This window comes from Macrobrachium rosenbergii, chromosome 22 (genome assembly GCF_040412425.1).
Source record: "Macrobrachium rosenbergii isolate ZJJX-2024 chromosome 22, ASM4041242v1, whole genome shotgun sequence".
Classification (NCBI taxonomy): Eukaryota; Metazoa; Arthropoda; class Malacostraca; order Decapoda; family Palaemonidae; genus Macrobrachium; species Macrobrachium rosenbergii.
Window position 1 is genome coordinate 14,121,914 of NC_089762.1, and position 21,309 is coordinate 14,143,222.

Consider the following 21,309-nt stretch of genomic DNA (forward strand, 5'->3'; position numbering starts at 1 on the left):
AGGCAGTCCCCTGTTATCAGCTGGGGTTCTGTTCCTGACGGCATGACGATAACCGGAAATCAACGAATATCGGCGCTTATCGGCACCGATAAGCAGATATCGGTGCCAATAAGTGGGGATTGACTCCTCTGTTAGGTGGGTATCTCTGCCAATCTTTGTTATCGGTGCTGATAAGCAGATGTCAGCACATATTAGTGCCGAAAATCCAGTTATTGTCATCGCTAGACAAGCTCCGTAAAACCAGATCGCAAATAACCAAGGGTGCCGATAACTGGGGGGCTGCCTGTATGCATATGTAAAAATTACTTAAATTTTGAGAGAGAGAGAGAGAGAGAGAGAGAGAGAGAGAGAGAGAGAGAGAGAGAGAGAGAGAGAGAGAGAGAGAGAGAGAGAGAGAGAGAGAGAACATGCAGCAGTTAAACACACACAAATGCATGCGCACACAAATTATATATACAGTACAATATACTGTACTGTCTATATTTTGAGAGAATGTTACTCAAACGTTTTCCTGAGATTCTTTGGATGCATCTTATAATGAGTGCAATTTTGCCAAAGTGTGACAGAGATGTATCGTAGGTGCTGTACAGGTAGGCATATACAGTACTGTATTTGTATGTAATCAGTGTAATGGTTTCAAGCTTAGATATTATGCATTTATTTAACTTAAAATTTGTTATAGTGTTTATGATTGTCCTTATGTTTTGGTAAATGTAATATTTTTAAACCATATATTCCCAGTGAAATTATCAGTTTTGGAGAAATCAAGGGTAATTGAAAAAATGTCATAACATGCATTCCAAGTTATCAAGGTCTTATTGAATATTTGAAAATGTACTTAAACTTGAGTTTACCCCGAGGCAGAATTTGGATAAATGCACTTAATTTCTACAAATACCTTGTATCCATTAATTGTACTTTTATGTATGCCCTTTAGTCAGTGACTGTTAATTAATGCAGTTAAATTGAAGAGCATTGCTGGAAGGATGTTGTACAGGGCAAGAGAATTTGTAAAAGGGACTTGAAACAATTAACAGAATATGTGGAAGATTTTTTTGAGTTTACAGTTAGGTAGATATTTTAATCACCAGTTGTATAGTGTGCTTTTATTATTATGGGGGAGTCATGTTCATGTTAATATTAGTTATTATTTTATTTAATTTAAATTGAATCTTTTTTGAAAAACAGGGCTTATCCTGTCTACACAGTTGGTGATACTACCATGTACACAGCGACCACTTACTATCAGCCTGGTTCTACTACCCCGGTTTCATACTCTCAGGTCAGTCTAACATGCATTGTTTTACTTTGCTTTTTACTGTCTGAAGTTTGTTTATGGAGAGTAATGCATGGGGGATTTCATTGGTACTTTAAGAGCTTTAATAAAAAAAGAATTAAATTGAACAGACTGTTCCTTGTTCAGTGAATATAACTCTATAGAAGTAATTGCATTTTTGAGGAGTCTTAAACATTATTTGGTTTTCAACTATCTTTATACAGTATGATATAGTTGAAAATCTGATGTGTCCATTGACAAATCTGTTGGTATTACAGAGCCATTTGTATAGAGAAACTGAGTGGTGATTTTGTGGTTAAAATGAGTGAATCAATAGTTAGTAGATGGTTGAGACTGCTTTGAGTAGCCATGAGCTCATCATCTAAAAGGACTTTCTTTTAATTCACTTAGGTAGTCATCCTTTTCTTGAAACATTAAATAATGCCTTATGGCAGCATTTTACCAAGAAAGTAGAAACTGCTTTCAGCTTTCACTGTGTTAGATTTTTCTCAAAGCAGGTCTTCCTGGTTTGTTACCAGGAGACAGTGCAGAAATTTTGTAGCATATTGGCATGTGTTTTACATTATCTCCTGAAATGGAAAAATTTTAATTATACATAGTGGAACATGCATATTATCTGAAAAAAAGGACATATTTTTGCCTTAACAAAAGTGTATGTGGGGGCATGGAAAAGTCAGTTTATCAGTGCACAAACAAAAACTGTAATGATTTGGACACCAAAGTTAGATTGTATCTTCCCTTGAAACTTAAAGTCTTCCTTTCCTTTATGTAATGAAAATTTTTCAATAGTGTTACATTAACCATTACATGGAAATGTCACTTTTAAGGTTCATTAACATTTTCTTACAGGTGTACAAGCTTTCAGATATTTTCAGAATTCTTACATACTTTTCAAGTAACCCATATACATTTTTGTCCACTGTCCCTGTAGCCTCCAACACAGTAATATTCATGGTGCTAAGAAGTATTATCTAAGAATGCAGTACAGTATTGCAGTTTATGTTAATATGCACTGGACTTATTTGTAGCTGTATTACCGCATTAACATTGCTGACAATCTGCCAAACCAAGGAAGGTCTCTAAAATCTCCCTGTAAATGGGGCAAATAGAGTTCTAGATTTATTTATCATATATGTTGTAAAAACAGGGAAATCATGACCACTGTGAAGGATAAATGCATAATTAAGATTGAGAAAGCATTAAGTTTTTCCAGAGATTGCAGCAAAGAATTCCTTCCAATGACTACAGCCAAGCTGTTCAGTGTGAGTAAAGAAGGCTTCATAGATTCCAAAATTTGTTTGGTGTTAAAACATAAATGTACTGGAGAAGCTGCAATTTTTGATGAAGCAACCCCACTGCCAAATTTTAGGCATATTTAATATATAGTAACATTAACCCTTAAATGCTGAGCCTCTATTTACAAAAGTGTCTGCCGTATGCTGACGGGGTTTGAGAGTTAGCGCCGAAATGGAAAGAAAGTTTTTTCAAAAAATCACAGCACGCTTAGTTTTTAAGATTAAGAGTTCATTTTTGGCTCCTTTTTTTTCTCGTTGCCTGAAGTTTAGTATGCAACCATCCGAAATGAAAAAAAAATCATTATCATATATAAATATTGGAATATATGACAGTGCAAAAAAAAATTTTCATATATAATTGTATACAAATCGCACTGTGAGCAAAACGGTTAAAGTTAATGAATTTTTTTTTTCGTTGTACTGTACATTAAATTGCGATGATGTTGGTATATAACAAATTGTAAAACAATCAAAGCAACACGGAGAAAATTTTATCACAAAATGATGCATGAATTCGTAACGCTTGGACATAAAAAAAAGTTTTTTTCAAAAATTCACCGTAAATTGAAATACTCTGCTAGAGACTTCCCATTTGTTGCAAAATGAAGGTAAATGATTGAATATTACTAGAATGTAAGAGTTTTAGCTTACAATTGCATTTTTCGACAATTTTGGTCGAGTCAAAAGTTGACTGAAGGTTGAAATTTTGGCACTTATCGTGATTGATATGAAAATATTTCAAAACTGATAAAAGCTACAACCATGAGTTATTTTTTTGTTGTATTCTACATGAAATTGCACACATTTTCATATATAAAACTTTATGTACTGGCTAATAGAAAATGGTGCAAAAATTACAACAAAGCGACTAAAGAAATTCTGAGATTTTCAGCAGAGTTAGCTGATACTTTCTTTTGGGATAAAAAAGAAATTCGCGCATGTGCAGCTGGGTCACGCTTGTAAACAAAACAACAGCATGATCTGTGAACTTCCAGCATCCCTCAAGGCGCGTGATTTAAAATTTTTTGCAAACGAGGCCTATAAGTATTTTTCTGCGAATATTTAAAAAACTTTTTGTAGTCGACATATTTTACGTCCACTTGGCACCCGACAGACAATTTTTGTCGACGTAAAATACGTCCAGTCAGCGTTAAAGGGTTAACTAAAGAGAAAGCATCTCTTCTAGAACAAATCCTTGAAGTGAAACTAATTTTTCTGGTCAGAGATTTGGAATTGAAAATACATTTACCAAAGTGCAAAGGAGAATAAAGGGATTATGGACGGACAGAATGATGATTGTGACAGCCTTGTAAGTCATACAGCCAAGGTAGGTGTCCCATGCTGGGCAGGAAAGTAAGTGTGTTCTTGACAGCAGGGTAAAAAACTGCCTACCAGTGTTCTAGCAACATAATAGGGGGTGGTTTACAGCCATAATTTTCTAGGAAGGGTATACAGTAATCAGTTTCTCATCATTTAACTAAAGACATACAGCACTTGGCACAGTAAGGATTTGAAACTTATAGCCCTGATATTAGACAATATGACTGTCCAGCCTAAATCTATTGTATTAGAAGATGAGTGTAAGGCTTGAGTTTTTACCTCCCAACATGACCTACCAGTAATTGCTGCAGCCTTGTGACTAGGGTATGCTGTAATTTGTTATTTCAAGGTCACTTGTGTCCATGGTATTGGATCTCATCAGAACAAGTACTGATATCTCTCATAATCTGGGTAATATGTAATATGGAAAATAATCCAGCACTGCGGCAGTGGATGATTCGAAACCAGAACCAGTGAATATATGTTCTAAGTCTTTATTCAGGGAAGATGTGAAGGATTTTAAAAGTCTTTGGGGGTTTGATGGAGAGGTTAAGAAAATTCTTTGGTCAGTAAGAGAAGCCAGTCTAATTGATGAAAACATGAAAGAGCTTATTTAAAGGCTATAAAGAAGTTCATACATTGCTCACATTTTGTACTTCATTTCATCTCTTAGTCATTGCAACTTTGCATTTCCTCATAATCATCATCATTGTTATCAGTCATTTTTATCACAGGAAGAATGAAAAAGAGGGATTGTGAGCACAACAAGATAACCTATTTTGAGAGAGAGAGAGAGAGAGAGAGAGAGAGAGAGAGAGAGAGAGAGAGAGAGAGAGAGAGAGAGAGAGAGAGAGAGAGAGAGAATCACAGTCATATGTTGTACAGTACAATACTGTACTGTATTGAAGGTACAAGATAAAATTGTACTTTCAGATTAATACAGTACTGTACAATACTGTACTGTATTGTTTTAACCTTTTTTTATTATTAATTATTGATAGCACAGTCACTGTGGGTTCTCAAAGGAGTTACCTTTATGGTCCCACTTGGGCTTTATAAGACAGACCAACTAATATTGGGAATTTTCTCATGGCTGTTCTTGGCTGGTATATTGCCATTTTTGTCATAGTGGTGAAGTATAAATGGACTTTATCTGCCTACAGTGACTACCTAGAAGATTAGGGTTCACCCTTCTTCAGATTTAGCAACAGTGGTGCAGGTTGGCTTGGTCCCACCATTACTCTCTCAGTATTTATAATATAAGCACACTGTTTGGCTTTGAGATTTTTTTCAATATGGAGTCATTTGTTGCAGAGATGCCACAACTTTCTGCTGGGGAAATTTAAGTAGTACATGTTCTGAAAAAGGGAACAGATGAAGAAATGTAGAAGGCATAAATCAATTCAGCTTGTGGGTAAAGGGTCAAAAATACTTACTTGTGTATACAGTGTGGTAAACTTTCAATAATTTCCATTTGTTGTAATTATTTTCTTTCATGAAATTTTACAAGTGAGAAAATTTCTACTAGAGAATGTTGTGCTTTATTTAACAAAAAGGAGGAAAATAAAGAAAGAAAGAATAAACTATATTATTATTATTATTATTATTATTATTATTATTATTATTATTATTATTATTCAGAAGATTGAACCATATTCGTGTGGAACAAGCTCACAGAGGCCATTGACTTGAAATTTAAGCTTCCAAGGAATGTGGCGTTCATTTGAAGAAAGTAAAAGAAGGTAAAAGAAAATACAGAAAGAAGAGATCAGTTATTAGAAAAGAAAAAATATTTTTACAAATTAATAAATGAATAGATGAAAATGTAGGTAAATAATGAAAATACAAGGAGAATTGTTTTACAAAAGTAATGTATGCATCTTTGCTTTAACTTTGGAGTTTCCACTTGCACAGAATCCTTAGGGAAAGTGCTCCACAGTCCAACTATATGAGGAACTGAGAAGTTCGACAGCAAGGCACATTTACTGCATATTGGTGCTGCTGTTCATTAAATGTAGTTGCTCTTGGCAGGAAAAGAGGATCAGGGATCCATTGTGAATGTGGAAGATCTCTGTTAAAATGTAACTTATGAAAAATTAACAAACAAGAGACCATCTGCTAACGTTAGGAAACAGAAACCTACCACCAAGAACCAGTCTTAACTAAAAGAGATAAATCTCTGGCAGAAGCAAACATCCACACTGGAGAATAGTATTCTAGTGAAGAAAGGACAAATGACCTAAAACAGGTTGCATTAATCTTATGACTGTTATTATAAATATATATGAGGCCTTACATGCAATACCTAACTTCCATGTGTCATTTGCTGACACTTTCATTAGATGTTTCTCAAAAACAAGGTGCCAGTCAACAGTTACACCCTGTATAGTCAAAGCTTAAGACTCAGCATAGTCCCATCTACTTGAAGGGGAGGATGGTGTGGAAAATCAGTAAGAGATCTACTAATCATTAGTGTTTATCTGTTATCTGTTTTGCTTTATACATCCATTGCTATCAAGGATGAGATGTTAGTGTCTTTTGTAAAGCTCCCTTTATAACCTTACTTTATATGCTTCAGTATTTTCATAAGAACAAAATACCCGGCTGTGTCAGTATCCCCAGAAAATTCAACTTTTGAATGATTTATGAGAACAGAAAAAGGAATACTGTAATAAGACAAATGGAGAGTTTGAAATATAAAATTAACTGTGATATACAGTATGCAGCCATTATTTTTAATGAAATATGTTTAAAATAGGGTGTCCTTTTCAGATATTTATTATTATTACTTTAAGCTAAACTGCAGTCCTAGTTGGAAAAAGAGAATGCTACAAGCCCAGGGGCTCTGGAAAGAAGCCAGTATGGAAAAGTACAGAAGTTAAAAATAAACTATATTAGAGAAATAATGAAGAAAAATAAATATAATAAAACAAGAAGCTGAAATGAGTCTTGTGTGAGCCTGATCTCACAACGACTGAGATTTACTGAAAAATTTTTTATTGCATTGTGGATGGTATAGTCTGGGAAGGTCTGAACAATAGGATGATCAGAATTTCACAAAATTTTATGAAGCATGTTCAGTGAGCTAATCAAATGATTTTACTGAAGATTAAGGCTAAGATCTGGAATAAGAATTTTGATAGAGCTCAAGTTTTCCCAAGGTGAAGGTGTCCAAGGACGTGTGTGCTAAGTCCTTGAGATAGAAGGAGGTGAAGGTTGATTGTCTCTTCCAGACCCCTGCTCTCAGGACCTGGAGGACTGAGTGATTCTTCTTAAGTGATACTGAGAGTCCGATCCCCCTGCTATTGTGGGCCCTCACTCTTGTGGGCGGAGGGTCGCCGTTGTAATCAGTCTGGTATACCCTGACAGTCACTTTCCTTAACCAGAAGGAGATGGTATTTCATATTTCATAAAATCTCCCTCTTTTCCTGACCCATACTGATGAAAAGTCTCTGACAAGCTTGTCTGTAAGGGGCTGTACACCTGAGGTAGTTCTCAAGGACCTCACTGGCACAGTAACATTTTGTCTTCTTCACCTCCTACAAAGTCTTTTAAGGAGGAGACAGAGAAGCCATTGAAGCTGAGAGAAACATGAGACCAAGTGATGACCAGCCATGGGTGTAGGAGACAACGTCTGAAAGGGTGTGCAACTCCCCTACTTGTTTGGTGAATGCCAAGGCTAGTAGGAATACTGTCTTGAGGACAGCACTCTCAGGGTGATGAGGACCTAGGTCACATCGCACTTAGGAGGTTTTAGTTCCTGTGGGGTACCATTTTTCGAAATGCTTCACCATGGCTGACAGTTCCCAGAACAAAAGATCTATACCTCTTGGTATGAACACTTGGGCAAGGGAGGCCCTGTATCCCTTGATTGCTGTCATAGGAAGGCCTTTCTTCTGCTGCAGGTAGATGAGAAAATCTGCCACCACCCTTATAGCTGTTTTGAGTGGATTAAGACCCCTCGCACTGCACCATCGATGGAAGACCTTCCATTTTCCTTGATATACCTTGAGGGATGACGGTCTGAGGTGGTCAGAGGTGGCTGCTGCAGCTTTCCCTGAAAAGCCTTTCCTTCTGAGGAGGTGCCTGGTAGCCTCCACCTTTGAAGTTAGAGGAAGGCTTCCGCCTGATGGTACCGACCATTGTGCTCTTGTTTCAGCAGCGTGGAAGTAAGAGAGGAAGTTTCCTTGGTATGTCCACTAGTAAATGGAGGAGATCTGCATAACATTCTGCTTGGGACCACCATGGTGCTGTGAGGGTCATCCTTAGCCTCTGGGACACGAACAGCCTGTTGATGACCATCCTCAGTTAACTGAACTGTGGGAAGCCATACACATCCATGTTGTCCCAGAGGTGCTGGAAGGCACCCTGCAGGAGTTTGTTATTCCTTGCTGTGGCAAACCAGTCTAATGTGGAACCCTCCCACAGGCTCAACATATTTGTGACATCCTGTTCCAACGACCATCCTGTACCAGTTATTTGGTCTGCCCTACTTATTTGATCTGCCACAACATTCTTCTTCCGGGGATGTACCTGGCTGTTAGCAGAAGTCTCCATGTTTCTGACCACTCATGCATGTCTACCACCAGCTCATTCAGTTCGTGAGAGCCGGTGCCCCCTTTTGTTTACATATGTTCACATATGCCCCCACTGTGGTGTTTCTTCAAGTCCCTGAAACGCACCTGCTGTTCAGTTGAGCGCCCTGTCCCCTTCGAGGTGTGTCTGATCATATCAACATCTCCAGAGGTGACTGACTTAGTTGCACTCTCTGCAGGTGGTTCCTCAGGTCTCTCTACCACGTCTTCCAACACCTTGTCTGCCACACGTCAACATTGCGATTGGATTTCCACATGGCCTTCTCCCTTAACCTTTATCTGCCTTTCAAGAGAACAGATCCATGCCCTGGGTACCAACTTCTCTCATGACACCAGATGTTTTACCAGCACCTGCCACTGCTTGGCTGGTTGAGGGGGTTCGACAGGAAGGGCCCCGTAGTGGGGTAGTACCATCGGTGCACCTCACACAGTCCACTGTAGGCATTACTTAGGTTCTTTGCAGCATCCCTTTGGCCCTAGCTGCAGCCCCTTTCATTCCTTTTAATTTACCTCCATTCATATTCTCTTTCTTCCATCTTGCTATCCCACCCTCTCCTAACAGTTGTCTCATAGTGCAGCAGTGAGGTTTTCCTCCTGTTACACATTTCAAACATTTCTGCTCTCAGTTTCCCTTTTCCCTTTGGCCTTTGACTTAAATTCTATATCCCATTCCATTTGACAAGAAGGGGTTGGACACAATCAGGTTCGCAACCGCTCCTAGGAGAGGTAAGCGTTCCTCACCACCATGTCCTATTACCATACCCAAGTACCTGATATTCTGTTTCAGTACGAGGCCTGACTTGAGGTTGACCATGGTCCCCAAATCTCTGCACTATGCCAGGATCTCGTAACCATCTTTCAAAGCCTTCTCCGCTGAGGGTGCCGGGATGAGACAGTCATCGAGGTACCTCCTCATCCTGATGCCCCGCCTTTGCGGCCATTCCAACACAGTGTTGCCACTTTGGTTTTAGCAAACTCCCACAGAAGGGACAACTTTCTCCCACAAAATTACCCACAAAAAATTCTCAACTCCCACAGATTTCTCCCACAAAAATCAACTTTATTGTGAATATATTATATGTAGGTTCTTCAACTGAAAAATCTTATTGATCATAAAAACTATATATTCAACTTGAAAATATGAAATAATTACTGACAAAGGCCTTCAAATAAGTGTGACAACATAGAATTTAGACATATTTCAATCTTAATGAAGTGATCAGACATATACTTGAAAATATAAAATTAAAATATTTACTGACACAGGCCTTCAAATAAGTGAGAGAACACAGAATTTAGAAATGTTATTTCAATCTTAATGAAGTGATTATTCATATACTTGAAAATATAAAATCAAAATAATTACTGACACAGGCCTTCAAATAAGTGTGAGAACATAGAATTTAGAAATATTATTTCAATCTTAATGAAGTGATCAGACATATACTTGAAAATATAAAATTAAAATAATTACTGACACAGGCCTTCAAATAAATATGAGAACATAGAATCTAGAAATACGGTAGCATTTCAAACTTATTGAAGTGATCAGACATATTTTCATGATCTTTTCTTCCCTCCTCCTCTTACTCTATTTCAATAGCTATAATTTCATCAACCTCTTCTTCTTCTGCTGCTGCAACATTAACTTCACCCTTAGCATTGAAATTTGCTAGCATATCTCTAGATGGTGTGAAATTTACACATGAAATATTTTGTCGTGATAAACCATATCTAATTTTCAAAACAGCTTCTACTGACTGCACATGGAAGCGATTTCTTAATTTTGAATGGACTACATTCATCTGTGAGAATATTCTCTCTACCGATGCATTAGAAAAAGGTAATGAAACAGATAAAGCTAAAGTAGAAACATTGGGGTATTTCTGCTCTCCGGCAGAATCTCTTTTCTCACTAACCTCCGCCCAAAAACTGACACAGTCTTTTAGACAGGAACTGGACCACTGTTCTAAATGAATAACATTCCATTCATTTTCCAAACTATCTATATCTCTAAATGTATTCTTGTATTTACATGCAAGTGATACAATATTACCTTTTACTTGTGACGTGGCAACTGCTGGATGCAGTTTCTTCAACATAAAAAGGATATCTACATTACTGGGTAATCTCAGTTGAACTTGATTCAAAAGTTCCAACACAAATTCCTTGCAACGCTCTTGGAACTCAAGTTTGGGAATATTTTCTTTTGAGCACTTTGATAAAAAACTAGGTTCAACAACTATTTGCATTAAATTGCGATACATGTCTATAAGATCTTCCATGAGTTTTGTAATGTCTACGTTTTGTCCCTGAAAAAGCTTGTTAACTCTAATAACTTCCCTCAATGTTTTACGAACAAACAGTAAGTATAGCTTATTTTGAGGATCTTTGTAGGCTTTACTCAGCTCATTAGCAGTATAACACCGTTCACTTTTTGCAGACAGCTCAAAGTGAAGATTAAGTGCATCCCATTGATCAAGAATAACATCGATCGCCTCCAAACGGGACAACCACCGAGTACTGGCTAAACCTGGAACTTTCTTAGGTACACAGTCTTCCATAACCTTATATAACTCTGCATAAATGCGCATTCTCTTTGGACTATTTGAAAACCATGTGTGACTTTCTCGGACAATGAAATCAAGAATTGTAGGCAGTTTTTCACAAGCCTTGCTTGCTGCTAAGTGAAGAGAATGACAAACACATTTAACAAGAGTTATATTGTTGTTATCTTTTTGCAGCAGAGTTATGAGAGTGTGTTCGTCCAATCATGGCACTTGCGCCATCCGTACCAATCCCTACTAGTTTATTTACATCTAAATCATCCTCCTGCAAGCAATCTTTAACAGCCCTGTAAACACTATCTGCAGTAGTATCCTTAGGGGAAACAAGGCGGTAAAATGTATCAACTATGCATCCTTTACTAGAACTAAAAAATCGAATGCTTAATGCCAAACAAGAAATTTTAGCCTCATTGGTACTTTCATCAGCAGTCAAACTGAAATGTTTATTTCCAATTTCTTCTCTCAGTTGCTTTACAAAACTTGGAGCAATTACTTGTTTTTGTAAACGAGAACATTTAGAACGGTGTAGTCTAATTTTCTTAAGGTTAATGGCTGTATCATCTAGTTGCGGTATTAATTCACCTAAATGATCAACAGCCAAATTAGACGAATGTTCTGTCATAAAAACTGCCAGCTTCAACTCAGCTGTTTTTGTTGGATCATTCAAAATTGGTTGGATGCTTTTTTTGATGGATTCCTCAACTTTAGTCCCTGATGACTTTGCAATATTCTTATGTTTTTTTCCTGAAGCATGACCAGATATAGATTTCAGGTGAGCTTGTAAAATAGTCCCACAGAGGTTGCACCTAGCCTTAGATTTGTCCCCAGGAAATGGTTGCAACCATCCTGTCAATGAAAACAGTACTACTTTAGTATCTAATAATTACCAGTGGATCATGTCTGCATTTTATGTAAATTGATACTGTACATAAGAAAATCCCCCCAAAAATATTGCAAATAATTTTCTAAAAGCTACTCTGTATTATCCATTTACATAGCACTATGTTAAAAAATATTGAGTTAGTAACTATATCACCAGTACTGTACCATAATATTGCTCCTACTTGCTGTTAATTTTTCAGACCAAAAATTACTCTATCTTTAGGGGCTATTTAAAATGAAATGGAATACCGTACATAACGTAATAGTAGGCTACATTCATACCTTTGAATCTTGAATCACTTTCCCATGAATGCCGGTATTTTTGGCCAACCGGGTCTTTTTGTTACTAACAGTCTCATCCCTGATTTCTGTGACAAGTATAATCAGTAGGCATATCACATTCATACCTTTGAATCTTGAATCACTTTCCCATGAATGCCGGTATTATTATCCTTTTCATCAAAATATAAAAGACAGGACTTTAATTATAAAATAAACCTCACCTGTATCTACAGATCTAGCACCTTTACTTGCAGAAGGATCAGGCCTAGCATCATCTAAATCTACTGGTTTAGGGTTTTAACTTGAAGAATCTTCTTTTTCACACTTTTACCTATATGTTGATTGAAAATCTCAATATACAAAGACTTTAAAGAGTGACAAAGTGTTTAACGACTCATAATATATCAAGCTATATTGTAACAGTCTACTAAAGATATATTTCTCAAAAAATATAGCCTAGGCATAGCCTATATTGACAACGTAATACAGGTAGCCTAATGAATTCAACAGAGTTATCTTCCTTCAATTATATGATAACAAATCTTACTTTTGGGAAAAAAAGAAAAAAATATTATTAACCTTTGCTTACAGATGGATTCTTAGGAATAACACCAGAACCACTGGGTTTAGGATCATTAATAGCCTCATGGACAGGATAGGAAACATTTTCATCAGTCTTGTCTTTGCCTAAGTAAAAGTAAAAGTAAAAATATATATATATATATATATATATATATATATATATATATATATATATATATATATATATATATATATATATATATATATATATATATAAACTCTAACAATGATGATCGAACATTTTATTACTATTAGAAACGGCCATCTTCCAAAATTGAAACAAAACAGACCATATAAATATTCTTCTTTAGATTATAATAATACTACTACATTCATACGTTCATTAGCAAGTAGCCTACCTTTATCTATAGAACTGTCATGGCTTAAACCCGGACCCGGTTTGGGATCAGCTGTTACCACAGGAAGAGGGTCATCTATTTCTGACTGTTCTGAATCACTTTGCCTTGTTCTCTTAACATTTGCACGTGTATCACCTTTCCCTAAAATAAAACATGTTTGGGCTAATATGACCGAAGAGAGAGCGAGAGAGAGAGAGAGAGAGAGAGAGAAAGCAAAATTTGCATGGCTAGGCCACTTAGGCAATTGCACAGAAAAATAATCAATGGAAGTTGAAGGGCATGGATTTCCACACAGTTGCATTTTTGTCATTAACAAGGCAAGACCGTCTTACTGTTTAAGAACAACAGCTTAGCAAGACGTTATATGACAAAATCGACTTTTTACCACTGCCTTACCCGATCAGCTGATTGATGACATAACATCAAAACAACGGTAAAGTAAGCATGGCAAAGCTGTCTAAAACAGAATTGTACCTTTCTACAATTAAATTTAATAGACTGTCGATAAGGAACTAAGTTATTCTCAGCTGAAGGCTTAGGTCTAAGGCTAATTCAATGGGATTCTTTATTGCAGGACTATCTCAAAAAAAAAAAAAAAAAAAAAAAAAAAAATTAAGAGAAATTTCGGGACCTTGGCTCCACTCCTGTTCAGTTCAAGTACAGTATGCATAAAATTATCTTATTTCAAAGTAGTTCCTGAGCACTGAGTTTGCCAGAGCACAGCTAAAAAAAGATTTTTTTTTTTTTGCCCTATGATACAGATTAACATTGCAACCTAAATTAATACTAAGTTAGGCTAAACTAAAATTCTGACAATGTCAAATTTTCTAAACAAATGGAAAAAGATATTAAGCCTAGGCCTAGTGATTTAGAATTAGGCTAGCACGTAACACCTAGCAACAGCTTGGTTAGTAGGCCTATGAACTACAGTATAGCTCTAACGTTAAGCTATAACTTACAGCAATTCTCAAGAAAACTTACAATGATGTGCCCCCAGCCTAGGGCATGTAGTAGGCTATAGCCTTGTCTATGAAATCAATGGATTGGCCTAGCCTATATCAAACTTGATCCCTACAATCCATGAAACTATTGCAGTAGCCTATATATTACCTATAGGTAGGTCTTCTAGGCTGTGTCAGCCTGTAGCCTATATTCTGAATGTCAAGATCATTAATGTTTTTTATTTATGAGAACACAAAATAATTCAGTAATTTTGTACTTACTTCCTCCAGTCTTCAGCCAATCACGAATAGACGACATATTATTACAAACTAAAATTGAACAGGCTTAATGTCTATCACAACACCAAAATTCACTGATGTTAAGAACGCACTGTCACCAACCAGGCGCCTGACAAAATCAAAATCAACCGAAGTTACCGAGCCAACACTTATCTTGAATAAACAAACGTAACAGTTCAAGTTCGAACCTGTGCGTTGGTAACGGTTGGTATTGCTTGATGTACGAGGGCAATCTATACAAACTGAATTCTAATATAAGCCTTATTTCCTTAGTACAAAGAGTTCAGATTATGCATCTCTCCTTTAACATCCGGTTATTGATGATACTTTTTTTTACTTAATTTTTTTAAATAATCACTGATTTTAAAATAATCAGTCATATCTTATATATTAATATATATTATATATATATTTATTATGATATATATATATATATATATATATATATATATATATATATATATATATATATATATATATATATATATATATATATATATATATATATATATATATATATATATATATATATATACATATATATATACATATATCAATATCAGCAGGTTAGGTGAAGGATATATATATATATATATATATATATAAAAATAGTTAAAAGTTAAAATATATATATATATATATATATAAAATATATATATATATATATATATATATATATCTGAAACTCCCACAAAGATTCCCAAAGCTCCCACAAAGATTCTACAAAGATTTTAAATTATACAAATAAGCTAAATTCTTTATTAAACAATTAGTTCCACAGTTAAACAAAAAATTCCCACAAAATTATCTGAAAATGGTCCTCCCACAAAGGGTCCCGAAAATGGGTTTTTAGTTTTTAACTTTTAAAAAGGTCATTTTTCCCACAGATTTGTGGGAAATTCCCACAAAGTGGCAACACTGTTCCAACACTAGCTGGAAGACCAGAGCTGGGGGCTGTCACAAGTCTGAAGCAGAGAGCCCTGAATTGGTACGTCACTTTCTGGGAGACAAACCCCAGAAACTTCTTGGAGGAGGAGTGTATTGGAATGTGAAGGTAGACATCCACACCTGTAGGTTTATCAAGACCATGAAGTCCCCTTCCTTGAGCAATGCCAGTGCTGTACCAACTTGCTGTCTCCATTTTGAACAGTGTCTGTTGCAGGAAGAGGTTTAGGGCCATCAGATTTATGACCAACCTCCACCCCCTTCATGCTTTCTTCACCAGGAGGAGGTAACTGTAGAAGCCCAGTGTAACATCCTTCGCTATTTCTATCGCCTTCTTCTGCAGTATGTCTCCAATTTCCCATAGCAGGGCTCCTCTGGTAGGAAGGGACCTCAATTGGTTCTGATGACAGAGGTCATCTTGTCTGCGCAAAAGGAAGTACCCATCCCTTCATGAGGATCTGCACCATCCACTCCTCAGCTCCAAACAGCTGCCTTGCTGACCACTTGCTCCCTAGACATCCCCCACCTTTGGCAGCTCTGGAGGTGGTGGGGGGGGGGACACCGTATTCTCACATAGAGCCTCCTCTCCTCCCTGTCCTTTTCCATCGTTTGGGGTAGAGGGGTTGTGGGGACCGGTTCTGCTGACGACCGGGGCTACGAAGGACGTCTAGTGGGAAGCTGATGTCTGCTACAGGCCAAGGATCTTGCAGACTGCCCTCTAGTCCCTTGCTTTAGTAATGCTGAGGCGAGAGAATCCTTCACGTCTTTTCTTCTCTCTTCCAGTCTTCTCCTCTCTCTTCCACTGCCTGTCTGATTGCTTCCCAAGGGAAGTAATAAGGCATATCCAGGAGCGGTCTTTTCCTGAGATTTAACCAATTGTCCATCGAGATTTGTTTCTGGACCAAGGCGAGGAATAAGCCCTTTCTTCTAAGGATGATGTTGGCCCTTGCATGTGTCACTTGCTTGACAATGTAGGATAGGGCCATCCCCGAAGGGGCCATTACTCCCTCATAATGTGCCCCTTTGAGGGAGGGATGACCTATTTCATAGCCCTCTGCCATGCTCCTTGGCATCTATCCAACCATGAGGTGGCTCTCAAGGGTCTCCCTAACATTGCTTTTAGGTTCGTCATTTCAGTGCAAGTAAACCTTGACCCTTGTTGGTGGAAACTTTCCAACAGTACTTTGTTTGAGAGTCTGCAGATAGTCAAGTCTAGCGTTTTAGGCATGGTAAAAGTGTCTTCTGGAATATAATACTTGGCCTGGTTGGGGACGGGGGTGAAGTACCTTCTCCGACCTGGACAGTACTAAGAGTACCTCTTCCCCTGCTACTGAGCCATTCAATTCCCTCATGGTGCCTTGAATCAATGGGGACCAGGGAAGACGAACTGCCTCTTTAGCTTCTGGAAGTCGCTCTGCCATCTCCAAAAACGAGAAGCAGGGGGCTCTTCTGGTATGGAGTCTAGCTGCGAGCACCAACATCTTTCTGATTTGAAAGACGAACTCAGTAAGCCCCTTCTCATCCAGTACTTTAAGGAGCAAGAGTTCTTCATTTTCGAGATCACCCCTTTCCCTTCAGGCCAGGGTGACATGGAAGAAGTACCGCTGGAGATCGGTCCCATCTTGACCTTGTTCCCTGGGGGAGGGGCAGTCTCTGACCTTATGATCTGCTGGACGGTCAGGTACCACCTTCTGTGGGGAGATACATCGACCAGGGTTGGCACCGTTATGGCCTTTAACCAGGAAGCTGAGCGGGACGGCTGTCCCAATTGGTTTGAGCGGAAGTACACGTGTGACCTACTCCTCAAGTGGAACCAGGGACTTCTCTGTGGGGAAAATTGGGACAAGCCAATCCTGTGTTGTTGTCGCTGGCTCTGAGCCGATCTATCAGTGTACTAGAGAGACCGGCTCCTCTTACGTGATTGGCTGTGCCCCTGCACTACCACCAAGTATTGATCTTTCTCCTATACTGAAAACAGACCTGTCTCTGTCCCTACGTCGCCTTGAAGAGGAAGAATTCATCTAGGAGGTTAGATTTATGTAGGTGCCCTGACCATACAAATCCTTCACTAATCCATGAGGCAAGGTCATTAGCGAGCACTCCCAGAAAGATGGTCAAAAAGACCTTCGGAAAGCATTGGCGCTTACGGGAATAAATGAACTTCTCATCATATATTGTTATTTTCTTTCTTTCCTTCTGTTTGTTTTCTTTCAAGGAAGAGACAAACTCTTTCTGAACCATATACATTATTAGTTTTCAGTTTAAAGTGCAATAAAGATACAACATAAATGAAAAACATAGGTTTAAACATAGTGAAACAACCACCAATTCCACATAACTTCTTAATAGAAACTGGGGCTAAACTATAAATAAGGGAAATGCAGCAGCTGTCCTGCTGGCAAATTTCATACACAACAATTATAAGAGTGACAGAAGCTGTTTGTCCTGAAAACATTTATACTATATCTCAAGGCCTGAAAGTTTGAATACTAAGGGGTCCAGGTGTTTGGTCTGGACAATAAATCACAGACTTAGTTGACTTGCTTAAAAACAAAGTACTCATAATTTATAAATGATAATATATGTATACATACATATGTAAATTGTGTGCCAACAGATATTTGAATAACATTACTGGCCACTGAAGTGTAGCCTGCAAGCTTTGCATATGTCTGTTGACTCTAGTTTGTTTTGAGGAAGCAGCATCTCTGATAGCTGTTTTGCAGCTTAAGAATACCTGTATCTTACTTGTAAGTTATTTTCTAAAATGGCTTTAATAAGCAAAACACAGTTTTTTAGTGGCCCAATGTCATACATATATTCTGCTATACATATTTGAAAAAATCTGTTTGTTGTTATGATATATAAAACTGCATTAACAGCTTTATGCAATTCTTTTCTTCCTAGACTAGTATAATTAAAAAAAAAAATACTGACTTTTGGAACATTTTTTCACTGCGCTGGTATATTTTAACATCATCTGAGGTGTTAATTGGAGCCCCCTTACTTTTCAACTTAAGCACTGCGCTGTGTTATTAGGTTCATCTGTGAGAGCATCTGTGTGTGCTTCACAACACCTAAAAACTAAATAGCAAAGGATTTTTACTCCTGAATTGGACTTTTATTATCTTGAGAACAAAGACTTAGTGAGTTTCTATAAAATTTTTAAACATAAGGAATGTAATAGTTGCTTTGCTTCCTTGAAGCTCATGAATTATACAATTGAAACAAAACTGCAAAGATTTTGCTACCGATTCTCTTGGGCTGACCTGCTAGTTTTACAATTATTTTTTTCTTGATCGTTACAACATGCTCAAATATCAATCAGTAACCTAAATGTAAATAAAAATTGATTCTCACAACGTCTCACAACAAAGTTCTGATCGCAACTGGCTCACAAACACGTGAGTCATGATGGTCAGTGGGCGCTTCACTCAATCAGGGTCAGTGCATCTCCATAAATCTAACCTCCTTGGACTCCACCAACCGCAAGTCCCTCGTTGCACATTCCCCCCGACTGTTAGATGTCTTCCACTCTCCAGTGCTTGGGCTGATGGGAAGAGTGGGCTACAGAGTCCAGTCTTGCCCTTTTCCCACTAGCTAGGACTAGTGTCTCACAGGCACCATCATCCTTTGAGACCACATTGTGATAGATAATGGTAAGTCTCCCTGTATCGGAGGTTTGTGCAGTAATGTCGACCTTCCTCTCATGGCCTAGGCATTGCAGAAATCTCTGGAAGGTGTCTTTCACTCTTTGCCTTTCCATATGCCACATAGTGGGGCCGAACAAGTCTTTTGCAGGTGTCAATGGGAGGGAGGGGGATGGCAGGGATTGAAGGCGGGCACAGAGACGGGGCTCAGCGTGGGCTCCCTGGAGATGGAACTTGTCTTCTTTCTCCATGGGGGCTTGTGCACCCTACAGACACAAAGAAAACAATACAGTGTAATGCAGAAACAACTTGGAGATCATTTGCGAAGTTAGACGTGGCTGTGAGCACAATGGAAGAATCAGGCCGTCTCAGGTCACATGTGACTATAGGCCTAACAATAGGATTTTGTTTTTTTAGAGACGATTCAGTAGCAGCTGAAGCGCGCCAAATGCGAGTACTCTATACAGTATATGAAAGAGTAGGTTTGTTTGTTAGGAAAAATACAAATGATTAGAATTTGTTTTTTTTGTCCAACAGTTTAAGATGACGCCCAGATGCTAAGGACCAGACCATGTCTGTCCTTTTTCTTTTCTTGACAGAGTGTTATTCATGCTGGTTCAGAACAAAGTCTTCTAAACCTTCCCAAATCTAGCGGCTTGGAAAGTTAGAGGATAATTGCAAATACTCAAAATATCTCTGAAACAGAGCATCCAATTATCCTTCTCTGGTGTATCCTAGAAGCATGTATATGAACTTGAAATTTAGAGTAAAAAGGTCACCCTGAAGAAGCAATGAAAGTCAGATTTTAAGATGAAAGGAAAATTTATGCATGGATCAGAATTACAGGATGAAGGTTCTGCAGTAGTATGTGAAGGGGAGTCATATATCTCTAAACTGCCAGACTCCTCTGTGTTTACTGTTGAAGTAGTAGCCAAGTCAATGCTTTCAAATTTGTGGTGAAGAAAAAATTTAAATCTATTCTTTATACTGATTTGAGAAGTGTCTTGGAAGCATTCAAAAAGTTTAACCCTTCTCACTTGTTAATCCAAAAGGCTCAGGAGTGGCTTTTTCACCTCTGTAAGGCATCTGTTTACTTTTGGTGAATCCCCGCTCATAAAAAAAATACAGTGAAATGAATTCGCTGATAGAAAGGCTATTTGTGCCACAAGATGCAAAAATCTGATCAGAAAGTTTCCACACTGATGTGCAAAGGGTCATTAAATGGCAGCAGAGGTGGTCATCATCTGTACTATCCATCAGTGAGAAATTTAAAACAATCCGATGAGACATTGGTATCTGGAGATATGGCTCAAACCATAACAGAAGTTTAATCTGACCCGCTTTTAAGATTGGGCACTCGATTGACCCATAATTTTATTTTGGAAGGAGCCAGTGCCCTTTAGTGTGCTCACTGTGATAGGCCTTTGTCTGTTGAGCACTTTCTGGTTCACTGCTCCAGATATGACCATCTAAGGAGGAAATACCATTTACAAGTGATCTCTTGATTAACCAGATCAATAGAGCCAGGGCCCTGTTGGATGAGAGCAAAATCCAGATAAGGGCAAGTAAAAAATCTACAGGTGGTCAAGGGCAATTCCATATCCTTCCTCACCTCACCTGGTCAGTACTGCATAAATGGAAATACTAATAGGCTTACCAACAACAACCATCACACTTTGTAACAGTATACTGCATACATACACTTTGAAAGAAAATGCAACTCCTTCTTCTGTAGGTACATAGCCAACCAGTGTTTACCCACAGCCCACCATGGTTTTATCACCAATAATGTATTTTTATACAGCAACTTTCTTATCAGTTGTTACCATAAGGTATAACCATAAACGAGATACAAATATGTATGCCCAGTGTGACCGTCACCGCTCCTTCCTCGACATCCTCATCAGCCAATAAGAGGAGTGCTTCGTAACACAAGTATATACAAAACCCACGAATCTGGGCATGTGCCTGAATGGGGAGAGTGAGTGTCCAGAGAGATACAAATGCACTGCAATCAGTGCCTCCATCAGGAGAGCTCTCTCACACTGCTCTTCTTGGAAGGACACACACTCCGAATTAGAACGTGTTGCCCAGGTCTTAATTAACAATGGGTATTCAACCAGGACATCACAAAATGCATTTGTAGAACCACTGATAAATGGTATCAGCAGGAGCCTTGCCCCGACGCCCTTGAAGACATCACACTCTTTTACAAGGGATTTTTTCACAAGAAGTACAAAGAGGACGAGCACACCATTCGCAACATCATAGAAGAAACGTCTGCCCTACGGACC

At 38.0% G+C, this 21,309-nt stretch overlaps 1 protein-coding gene across 19 annotated transcripts in view; it reads left to right on the top strand.

Annotated features, from left to right (window-relative positions):
• Positions 1–21,309, top strand: part of LOC136850589 (DNA-binding protein RFX2-like) — a 447,592-nt gene that overhangs the window by 240,317 nt on the left and 185,966 nt on the right. For all 19 annotated transcript variants that reach the window (XM_067124238.1, XM_067124244.1, XM_067124246.1 and 16 more), the window contains one exon: positions 1,189–1,282. In XM_067124238.1, coding sequence (XP_066980339.1) covers positions 1,189–1,282 — 94 coding nt within the window. The remainder of the gene's footprint in view (positions 1–1,188; positions 1,283–21,309) is intronic.